The following is an 11,930-nucleotide window of genomic DNA, read 5'->3' as shown; positions in this document are numbered from 1 at the left end:
GGGCCGGGTGCAGGGCAGGGCAGGGGCAGGGGCAGGGCAGAGGCAGGGTTCAGGTTCCCAGGTTCTGTAGTTTGTAGGAGATGCAGCAGAGAACCACTTCTCCATTCGTGCTTGCGCGTGCTTTCAAGGCCCAGAGGCCCCCGCGCCCTCTTCTGCGTCTATAAATCAAAGAAGAGATCCAGCTATTCCTCCAAAGGAAAAATGTAGAAAGGACTGTTGCCTTTTCTGTCTCCTACTCCGACTCGGCTCAAAGCCTCACCCCTGGAACCTCAGGCAGCCCGTTTCCCCTGGAGTCCATCGCTTTCAGCGAGTTCCCAGGTGAACTAAAATCCTGAGCTATTCTCATCCGGTTGCCCTGGGAGTTTCAGCGCTCCTGGTACAACCTGTTCCTCCAGCCTCCGCTCCCGTCCTCCCTCGCTCCCGCCCTCCGCGGAGCTGCGCGGTCTCGAGCCCCCTCCCTTCCCTCGCCGGGGCCCCAGCTGCGCCCTCCGGGGAGACACCCGCAGCCCAAGCACCCGGCTGCCTGGTAACGGGTGCCAGAGTGCAGACAGAGGCAGAGAGCAGGGCAGCGGCTTCCTGACGTCAGGACCAAGCGAGGGGATCGCGCCAACAGCCCCAGCCGGCTCCAGAGCCCGGCGGCCGCCCGCCAGAGAGGACTCCACCGAGAGGCGCCAGCCGAGCGTGAGTGGGGGGCGCGGCGCCGGCTGGCTGCGGCGCAGCATGCCCCCTACCACCGGGCCATGGAGATCGCCCTGGTTCCCCTGGAGAACGGCGGTGCCATGACCGTCGGGGGAGGAGGCGAGACACTGGAAGGCTGCGGCCAGGCGACCGGGGGAGGGCTCCAGTGTCCCCCGACGGCTGGGCTCAGCGACGGTCCCAAAGAGCCGGTGCCCAGGAGGCGCAGCGCGCAGAGGGGCGCGGACCCGGGAGAGCGGCCTTTGCCACCGCTGCCCCAGGAGCTGCTGCAGCCTAGACGGCCGCCCGCAGAGGACGAGGAGGGAGAAGGCGACCCCGGCCTGGACGTAGCCGAGGACCAGGCGCTGGGCGCGGGGTCCCTTCACCACCAGCGCGTCCTCATAAACATCTCAGGGCTGCGCTTCGAGACGCAGCTGGGCACCCTGGCGCAGTTCCCCAATACCCTCCTGGGGGACCCGGCCAAGCGCCTGCGCTACTTCGACCCCCTGCGGAACGAGTACTTCTTCGACCGCAACCGGCCCAGCTTCGACGGCATCCTCTACTACTACCAGTCGGGGGGCCGCCTGCGGAGGCCGGTCAACGTCTCCCTGGATGTGTTCGCAGACGAGATCCGCTTCTACCAGCTGGGGGACGAGGCCATGGAGCGCTTCCGGGAGGACGAGGGCTATATTAAGGAGGAGGAGAAGCCCCTGCCCCGCAATGAGTTCCAGCGCCAGGTGTGGCTCATCTTCGAGTACCCGGAGAGCTCGGGCTCCGCGCGGGCCATCGCTATCGTCTCGGTCTTGGTCATTCTCATCTCTATCATCACCTTCTGCTTGGAGACGCTGCCCGAGTTCAGGGATGAGCGCGAGCTGCTCCGCCACCCCCCTGTGCCCCACCAGCCGCCAGCGCCAGCCGCAGGCGTCAATGGCAGCAGGGCTGTGGCGCCCCCTTCTGGCCCGACGGTGGCGCCGCTCCTGCCAAGGACTCTGACTGACCCGTTCTTCATTGTGGAGACCACGTGCGTCATCTGGTTCACCTTCGAGCTGCTCGTGCGCTTCTTCGCCTGCCCCAGCAAGGCCGAGTTCTCTCGGAACATCATGAACATCATCGACGTGGTGGCCATCTTCCCCTACTTCATCACCCTGGGCACCGAGCTGGCAGCGCAAGAAACCAGGGGGCGCGGGCGGGGGCGGCCAGAACGGGCAGCAGGCCATGTCCCTGGCCATCCTCAGGGTGATCCGCCTGGTCCGGGTGTTCCGCATCTTCAAGCTCTCGCGGCACTCCAAGGGGCTGCAGATCCTGGGCAAGACCTTGCAGGCCTCCATGCGGGAGCTGGGGCTGCTCATCTTCTTTCTCTTCATCGGCGTCATCCTCTTCTCCAGCGCCGTCTACTTCGCGGAGGCTGACAACCAGGGGACCCACTTCTCCAGCATCCCGGATGCCTTCTGGTGGGCGGTGGTCACCATGACCACGGTGGGCTATGGGGATATGAAGCCCATCACGGTGGGGGGCAAGATCGTGGGCTCGCTGTGCGCCATCGCCGGGGCCCTCACCATCGCCCTGCCTGTGCCGGTCATCGTCTCCAATTTCAACTACTTCTACCACCGCGAGACGGACCACGAGGAGCAAGCGGTCCTCAAGGAGGAGCCGTGCAGCCAGAGCCAGGGGGCCGGGCTGGACGGAGGAGGCCAACGGAAGACCAGTTGCGCCAAGGGCTCCCTCTGCAAAGCAGGGGCGTCCTTGGAGAGTGCAGACAGTGCCCGGAGAGGCAGCTGCCCGCTAGAGAAGTGTAACATCAAGGCCAAGAGCAATGTGGACCTGCGGAGGTCCCTGTATGCCCTCTGCCTGGACACCAGCCGGGAGACAGACCTCTAAAGAGAGACCCAGGCAGCCCGTGGCAGTGGGTGGGGACCAGGCAGGCCTCCTGAGCATGGGGATCTGCTTTATACCACAGAGTATTTCAAGCCCACCCTGTAACCTTAGTCTCTCCCTCTTCTTCCACTGCTCTCCCCCCTTTCTTAGCCTCCCCCCCTTTTTTCCTCTTCTTTCCATGACACCAGGGGTCACCTATTTTTAAAAAGTACTGCATTCCATGACGCAAGAGCTGTTGAATTGGTGAGCACTGCAAGATGGATGTATTTGTGGGCAGTTCCCTATATCCAGCAGAGGTATAACCCAAACAACATGGCTTTAAATAGCCTAGATCCCAAGAGATTTTGTAACCCTCCCGCAACCCATGGGTTCTAAGTTTGCTTTACATATGAATTTATTTGTGTATAGGAAGGAAATATTATTTTTATGATTGGTGAGTGGCTTTTTGTACTGCAGTTCAGATGGAGCTATTTTGGATATATTTTCAAGATATATGTTGTATGTACAGAAAAGAGTTTTATGATGTCTCCCTGTGATGCTTAGAGCAGAGCCGGAGATGCTGGGATAGGTGTCCAAGTTCCCGTGTCTCCAAGCCTGTCCTTTTCCTGGGTGTGGTATCGGTGCTTTGTGACTGGGGCAAGGAATGTTCTGGAAAAAAAAAAAAAAAAGGCAAAGTTGACTTTTTCTGTGCATCTTAAGCAATCCTCACGTCTTTCTTTGAAAAGCATTTTAGTGATGTTGGAGGAAGACTTCCGATAATTCATTCTCTTTATTTTTAATCCCAGGAAATAAAATGTTATTCAGTTCAGGCAAGTGTTAGTTTTTTTTTTTGAAAACTTTAGGAGAATAGTCTGTCACTTGCTGTTTCTGGCTGTGGCGTCAGTGCAAACACCTCGGCGAGGGGAGAAAACGTGGAGTTAGAGGCCTGCTCAGCGTCTTCCTGATGGGCCCCTCCGTCCTCCTGCTGTAGATGATGGTGTAAATTCTATTTGCCACAGGCTGGTTATGACCTGACACCTCTGACCCTGCTGCCTGAAGTCAGCAGGTGTGGGGATGGAGCTAAAGGGACAGGGTGCCAGTCCCCCACCTCCCTGCCCCAGGCCCACTGTAGCCTCCTGGCTTTCTGAGACTCCTTAGTCTGTAGGTATGAAGCCACCTTTACATGGCTCCTAGCTTCTCTGAGAAACAAACCCAGTTCCTGCAGAAACACAGCCTGTTCACAATTTAGGCAGCCTGGGTGTGGAAGTCACAGAGGTAGCAGAGCTTGGTTGTTCACCACACATGAACACACACACAAACACAAACACGAATACACATGCAAATGCATGCATATCCTTCCTCGCCCCCGTGGCATGTCCGAAGAGCATGCAATGCCTTTATGGTGGACATCAGCAGCAAGAGGCCAGCAGATGTGTTTGCCTGGTCACATTAAAGGCAGCCTCCTACACATTGTGGCCTTGCTTCAATAATTCCTGAACTCAGACTGAATCCCTTGGTTCCCTTTGCGCTGGATGGTTGTGGCAAAACTTCACGGTGGGTGTAGCCCTGGCTGTAACGTCTCTCTGGGATCAGGCATCTGCCGTGGGGCTCTGGAGTCCTGCTGCTGCTATTTCTGCTGAGTAATCCAAAGACTAGTTATTTTACCTCCTCTCCAGGGTGAAAGTGGGCTGGCGTCTATAATCACTCCTGCCCCACAACCACAGTGGGCTCAGTGGCCTGTGCTGAGGATGTGTTCTATTCTCATGTGGGTGAGGAGGGATCTTCTGGGTGGACGTCTGGGAACTGTGGGTTTCAATAAGGTCGTTGCCACAATAATAAAGCCAGTGTCTATGACTGCCTGGAGTCATTTCCAGTCAGGAGCTGTTAGCAGCAAATCTGAGGAGACAGGAGGATGGCTCTGCTGTTTTTCATTACTCGCTAAAGCACAGGAGGGAGGGCAGAGACGTTTTACTTCTTTGTACTGTGCAGTCTGCCTAGAATCGTGGCACCTCATCATAGCTCGACTGCACACATTGTCACCACCAAGCCCTCTGTACCTTAGAAGTCTGTGTGTGTAGTTGAGCACACTCCCAGTGTTTGCGGCTGGGCAGCAACTCCCAGGACTCTGCTCTCGCTAAAATAGAGAGACGTCACTAGCTTGGACCTGCAGGTTGTTACTGAGGCTTCACAACACAAGAGAGCAAAGCACCAGGTGTTCGACGTGTCCAGGTGACTGGCAAGAGTTGGTTCAGGTGAAATGAGCTGTGTGTAGTAAGTGGGGCCAGCAGGTAGCATGGAGGTTAAGGTGCTGGATCCCACCTGATGGGCTGCGTGGTTCGAGTCTTGCACCTGGTGCCTTGAAAAAAAACATGCTGAGTGTGTGTGCGTCCATGCCCAAAATCCCAAGAGGAGAATGGAGGAGAATGGATTGTGGTGTGGCCACCTACAAGGGGGTGATTTCTCGCCTTCTCTCTTTCTTTCTCTCTCTTTACCCCATAGCAAAATAAAACAAAACAAAACAACAAACCCCTTGCCCCCAAAACAGGTAACAAACAAACAATGTGTGATAAGTGGTTGCAAGCGTGTACGCATCTTCAGGGACAGAGGAGAGGAAACAAGCGAGTGGAGGGAGAGGAGACTGTGGATCACAAAGAGGATCCATCCGGAACCCTGTTGCCACCCCAGGTCTTGAAGGCCAGTGATGTGAATCTGTCCCAGGGCCCTGGGAGGGGCGCCCACTGGACGGTGTGGAGTGTGCCATCTCTCCCTCCTCTCAGTGCACCTGTTGCTATGATTCGGGAAATGCGGCCCGCTATCTCTCCGGCCACCACGGTTGCCTCTTTACCTGCGTGACTGGAATCTGAATGCCAAGGCTCTGACCAGGCTAGCTGAGGTAAGGAGCCCCTCCCTGCCTCCTCCCGCCCTCCCCTTCTAGGTTCTCATTGATTTTCCACAGCCTTTACCTTCCTGCAGAGATTAAATCAAGTGGCCTCTGCCAAGCTTTTAATCCAGATGTTGCTTCTTGGCTCCCGCGGCAGGAAACCATCCGTGGGGTTGTAATCCACCCGCTTTCCCAGTCGACACATGGAAAGCAAGGAGCCGTGTCCTCATGTGAGAAAGGCAACGCATCTGGCCTCCTCTCTTTCACCACTTGTTTTTTTCTCCTGCCCATGTGCATGCTAAACCCTAAGAAACTGTCAGTTCAGAAACAAAACTAAGCAAAATGCAACTATTCACTTGCTTTAAAGCCCAGCTCCTTGTAATGTGCCCTGCCAGGGACATTCCCCAGAGGAGAGAATGAATAGTACAAGCCCCTGAGGGATTTTTCCCTAGAGTAAGTACTCCTAGGTTTGGGGTAGATAGAGCACTGGCTCTCCTGATGCAGTGGAAGCTCCAGGTCTCTAACAATGACAGTGTGCACGGATCTTCTGTTTAGATCTCTGCTTTACGATCTACTCAGGAGCGACCCTGGGCCCCGCCTTGCCTAGGTGTTTCAGGGGATACAGAAGAGAACAGGATGTGCTTCCTTCGTGTGCCAAAGGGTGCAGTCTCTTTGGGGAAGTAATAAGGGTAAAGCAAAAGCAAAAGCAAACTGGGGCCAGCAGGTGGCGTGGTGGTTAAGGTGCTGGACTCCCACACAGTCGACCATAGTTTGAGTCCTGGACCTGGCGGGTGGCTTGTTTTCTCACTTCCATCCCCCTCCGGTGAATACGTGTGTCCTATAGTGAGGGAAATAATAATAATAAATAAGATTAAATCATTATTTTTTATATATTAAAAAAAAAGCAAATCTCACAGGACAGTGTTTGATCAAACACCTTGGGTTTCAAACTGGAGTGTTACAGAACGGGAGTGGGCATAGGAGGGCCCGCAACCACTGGGATAGCAAAGAGCCATTGCAGAGTGGCTGGGAGGAGGGGCGTTGAGTGAGGGAATGGAGTGGGGGCCCAGGGGGTGCTCCACCCTTTCCCTGTTACCACTGCGTAGGGTAAAGGCCCGAGTTAAAAGCCGATGGCTGTGCTGGCAGCTCCAGGCTTGCCCACGGCAGGGGACTCAGCAACCCTTTAGGACATAGGTTGGCAACCTTTTGGAAAAGGGCCAGGAGAAATATTTTAGACTTCATAGGCCAAGAAGCAAGATTGAGGCCATTATGCAGGTACTTACATAACCCTTTAAAATGTAATGCTTGACAAATGTAAATATCAGGCGTAGCCGGAGAGCTGCACGTCGCTGTCACATCGGGTTATCTGTCACACAGAGCGCTGCCTTCGGGGTATCCAGTCATGCCTGTGAAGCCCCAATTTGTCTCCTGATTTGTTTTACTCAGCTCAGTGTGCATGTATTAGAAATGCCAGCACCGGCGTGATGAGGGGATCCCATGCTGGCATCTCCCAGCCCAGGGAAACCCTTAGCAGGAAGATTCAGCTTCCTTGTAGCCACTCTTGAAAGCCAAATTTCTCTGCGTGGCAATGTGAGAGGCTGCTCTATTTCCAGAGAGGAGGAGGAAGAAGATGCCGGACTGCAAAGCACCTGCCCAACACGGTGGGCAGTGGTTCCCTGAGCTGCGGGTGGAAGTGGGCCCAGAGTCTGGCCCCTACTGACTTTGCAGCCTGGAGGACGCGCTGTACCTGCCCCTCTCTACCCGGTTCTGTGGAGAGAGGCCCCGGGCAAGCACAGCCTCTGTGTGCACAAGGTGTGTGAATGACGCACACGCAGGTGATGGTGCACAAGCCAGGGAGGTGGGGCCCCCGACGGGAATCAGCTCCAGAGCACTGGCCCCCAGACAGAGCAGGAGGTACACTCCCTTCCCTTCCCCACGGCATTTTCATACTTGCCGGAGAGAGGGAGAGGGAGAAAGGAGCTGTTATGGTGCATGGTCTCGCTGCAACTTCCTCTCCATTTTTCCATCCTGGTGGGATTGGGGGCATGCCTGCACAGGTGCCTGGCATGTTTTGCAGGCTGCCAAAGCTTGGACTCGAATTGTGTGGTCAGCCACGTGGGATCCGGCTCCCTTAACCACTGGGCCCCAGGGCTGGCTGATGGTTTATTTTCTAATATTGAACTTTGTGCCTTGGAAAGCCTCAGTAAGAAAGAACCTTATAAATGATCTGTTCTGCCCCATTCTCTTTGTGTGTTGGTTTAGAGAGATTTTTGCTATAGGGTGTGAGCACTTGCTGGAGAGACACAGAGAGACAGAGAGATATCATCCCCCAGGAAGATGGTCATGCCACAATCCCTTCTCCTCTATTCTCCTCTCAGGATTTTGGGCATGCACACACATACATTTGATGAGGTGTTTTTGTTTCTGTTTTTGAAAGGTTTTTGCAATAGGGCACAGGCACTTGCCAGAAAGACAGACAGAGACAGAGAGACAGAAAGCGAGAAACCACCCCTCAGGGGGGATGGTCACGCCGCAATCCCTTCTCCTCCATTTTCCTCTTGGGATCTTGGGCACGCATGCACACACACCTGGCGTGAGTTTAAACCTCCGGGTCCGGGACTCAAACTGTGGTTGACTACATGGGTGTCCAGTGTCACAGCCATTACGCCAGCTGCTGGTCTCCCATTCAGTGTGAGTTTGACCTCACTGGAACTGGGACTCAAACTATGGCCAACTACATGGGGCGTAACCATTGCACCAGCTGCTGGTCCCCTGTCCCATTCATTCTACAGAGGAGCACACGGGAGCCCAGAGAAAAGAGGGGACTTACCCATGGTCTCATCCTCAGCTCAGGTAGAACTGGAGTTGTTTTCTCTAAGCCTGAGCTGGATTTCCGTTATCCAGTTTGCTCCTTCTGCATAAAGCCCTCAAGGTTTTGATATACTGCCTTCAACCCACCTCACCTCCAGAGGCTCATCCCTGCTACGCCAGGTTTTCTGCATCTCGTCTGGTTGGGGGGACTGCCTCCTGGGTATCCAGCCCCCCTGTGAGCCCTAATCTGTCTCTTCTGTTTAATTGTATTCAATTCAGCTTGCATTTATCGCAAAGTTCAAGGCTGTGTAGGTGGTGGACATGGCTCTGTGAGGAACAGAGCCCCATACACAAACATCTTGTTGTCAAAGGGATGTGGAGACGTTGCTAATCCAGTGGACCTGGTACACTCATCCATTCATTCCTCCATTCTTTCACCAATTATTCATTCAACAAACACTTGCTCTGAGGCAGGCTCTGGAAATAACCCATGGGGGATCTTCCCTGACTGGTGTTCCCTTCTAGTGGGGAGAATCAACTCTCATGTAAGCAACTGAATAAAGAGATAGTCTTCACATGGGGAAAATAAGCATGGTGTAATTGGGGGAAAGGCAAGGTTAAAGAAGAAGTAAGGTGTGGGCAAAGGAAAAGGCATAGGGTCCAGTCTGGATGGCATGGTCCACAGCAAAGTACTGCAGTGCGTGAAGCCACCTGGCCGACCCTGGGTTTGGCTTCCTGGGTCATCCTGAAAACATGTCAGTCATGTGCACAGGTGCCCAGGACGCTGAGGAGCTGGAAAGCTGGGGAAAGAGGATCATGATATGGCAAGACCCTGTAAAGACTTCTCTCTCTCAGCCTCTATCCCCCCAAAAGAAGTTATGGAATGGGGCAAAGGGTGGGGCACAGGGGTGCTGGGACTATAGGGGCACTGGGAGGGTTCTTTCCAGACTGAGGTGTTGAGGAGGTGGCTTGCTCCACGCTTTCTGCACAGCTCCCTCCTCCCGGTGGTGCATGTGCAGGTGCTGAGGCTTTTCTCCTGGGGCCAGCCTTTGGGAAAAGCCAAGAGGTGGAGGCTGGGCAGGAGCTGGAGCTGAGGGAGGGCGCTGAGGGAGCATGCTCAGTGTCCCCTGCTCTCGGGAGCTCCATAACCTCCCTGTGTGAAACATCCTGTGCCCAGAAGACGTCCCTTCTGCCTCTTATGGGTATCTCAAATCCACTGCTGCAAGGGGATAGAAATGGGGATAGAAATGAAACAGATTCTGCCTCCATCAACTCACTGGCCAGTGTGAGCAGGCCATGCCTGCCCGTCCATGGGGAGACATGCAGGAATCATTGCAGACGCAGCTGGCCCCACAGTGCAGCAGGTAAGCCCTGTGCACAGGGAGCCAGACCCCACATGGCTGACCACGGTGTGAATCCTGGCCCTAGTGGCTGGACGAACACCACTTGTGCATGTGCATATGTGCCCCAAAGCCCGATGGGATGGAGAAATGAAGGAAAAGGATTGTAGCACCCCCCAGGCCCCATTGGAAGGGGTGCTTTTTCTCTCTCTTTCTTCCTCTCTGACAACTGCATGTGCCACTGGCAATTTGAAAAATCATTGCAAACAAACCTCAAATGAAACACCAGAACTCACTGTAAATGTCCCAGGAAATTATGATTGTGCTTAACAGTTTGATCTAAGTCTGGTGGAGCCAGGATTTGAGCCAGGATTCCTGGAAGAGGGGGACAGAAACAGTGTGAAGCTAAGGTCATGTAGATTTACTATCTTTATTTTATTCATTTCTTCAGGGAGAGAGAGAGAAAGAAAGAAAAATAGCATCTCCACAGGGTCTTCACACTACAGCCTACCTCCAGTTTCAGCCATCCTCACATCATGGGCCCACGTCTGCCTGGGGTATGCAGGAATGTCCCTGGTCAAGAATCCAAAAGTTTACCGTGTGAGTCAGTCTTGCAGAGCATCACAGTTTACCATCGCCTCACAGTCTGCCCCTCAGTCTTCCCCACCCTCCTGCCCCCAAGAACTTTCCTCTCAACTCCACATCCCTCCCATGTCAGTTGCCACTGCCCCCAAGTTTGTGATGCGTGCTGTGTCTTACCTCCTAGGTTGCGAGCTTCCTGCTCAGCAGATCATGTCTGTGCCTCACTGTGGCTCTACGGCTTCTTGGTTGGCCTTGAACAGATGAGCCCCTTGCACCTACATAGTAGAAACCAGTAGTGAACCGTGGAACCTCAAGTTTATCTCGAAAAGATGAGCTCTGCCCCTCTTCTCTAAAGCCCTTCATTTTACAGTAATCGGTCTTCTGCAGTCAGGCTGCTTTTAGGAGTCTTTTGTTTGGTAACCCTATAGATTATGTTCCAACACAAGATTTGTGCTTAGGAAATTCTGAGTGTTTGTAATGTGACACTATTGTAATGCAATTTTACTATAGATCTCCAAATTACTGCTGTGATAAAACTGCAGAGTAACACAGCAGCGTGGCTGCAGAGTTCCGCTCTCTCTGTGGCATGGAGGGTGAACGACGGAGGCTAGCACAGCCCAGATGGGGCCCCTCAGTAAGCCATGTCAATTACGGGAAAGTACATAAGACTGGGTGTGTGCATGTGCATGTGTGTGTGCAAGTGCTTTATCCCCAGCCGGTAGCTTTCCATCCCTGCAATCACTTGCATTTCCTCAGTGCTTATCAGCTAGACAGCTAAGGCAAGTGGCCCCGATTTTTCTTAGGTGGCCAAGGAACCTGGTTGCAATGAAGCACTTCTCCCAGAAGTTCCACCTGGACAGCCGACGGTGGCTTGCACATAGGTCCCTCTATTGGACTCCTCTGTATTGTGCATGTTATTATTAAATTATTGCTACCTATTGTTCTACTTTGGCTGAAGTGAAGCCACCCATACATTCCACACCATGTGGACACTAGCTTTTGCTTCCCTTTCACTTTCTCCCGCCAGTCCATCCTGCATGTGATTTCTGAATCAGTCTCTCCAGGCGACGATGCCTGTCATCGTAGCATTCCAGAGCTCCTGAACAGAATAATTTCAGTCTCTGTAGTCTGACTCTTACAGTGATGCCAAATATACATGTGTCTTCTCAGAGAAGCCTCCTCCATCCCTCCAGTTTAAAGCCATCTCCCCTCCGCAGGCTTTCCTATTTGTGATGCTTTGAAACATGGATTAACCCTTCTTGCTCATCTCTTGGCACATAGCTCCTAAAATCCTTAGAACTGGCAAAGTAATAGTGCCCTCTCTGCAAGCCGAGGAGGTGGTGGAGGGCAGAGTAGCTAGCCCTAGGTAGTTTTAGGACAGAGCTGGTCACCTGAAAGACCAAGGCAGCCTCACTCCACAAGCCTCCAGGAAGGGGAGAGCAAGCTGAAGGTTAAGTTGATCAACCAATAGATTAATCAATTGATCATCACTGTGATGATAATGATTATCAATTATGTTTATGTAATGGAGTCATCTATTATGTTTATGTAATGAAGCCACCATAAGAACTCCAAGGTCAGGGTTTGGAGACTTCCATGAAGCTGAACACAAGGAGGCCTCTGAAGTGCGCATGCCCAAAGAAGACACGCCACTTCTTTCCCACTGTGCCCCATGTATCTCTTCATCTGCATCCTTTGTAATGCCCTTTACAATGAACTGGTAAATGTAGGTGTTTCTCTGAGTTCTGAGGCGATCTAGGAAATTAATCAAACCCAAGGAGGGGGTC

General features: G+C 53.4%; 1 protein-coding gene across 1 annotated transcript; it reads left to right on the top strand.

Annotated features, from left to right (window-relative positions):
- Positions 1–527: 527 nt before the first annotated feature.
- On the top strand, positions 528–3,358 carry KCNA5 (potassium voltage-gated channel subfamily A member 5). Its single transcript, XM_014585666.2, is given in 2 exon segments — positions 528–1,834; positions 1,836–3,358. Coding segments are annotated over 2 exon segments (1,812 nt in total). The 5' UTR covers positions 528–740; the 3' UTR covers positions 2,554–3,358.
- Positions 3,359–11,930: the final 8,572 nt, after the last annotated feature.

Source organism: Tupaia chinensis, unplaced genomic scaffold (assembly GCF_000334495.1).
Source record: "Tupaia chinensis unplaced genomic scaffold, TupChi_1.0 Scaffold150288_1, whole genome shotgun sequence".
In the NCBI taxonomy this organism is placed as follows: Eukaryota; Metazoa; Chordata; class Mammalia; order Scandentia; family Tupaiidae; genus Tupaia; species Tupaia belangeri.
The sequence above is the reverse complement of the archived record's forward strand: the minus strand, read 5'-3'. Positions and strand labels throughout refer to the sequence as shown.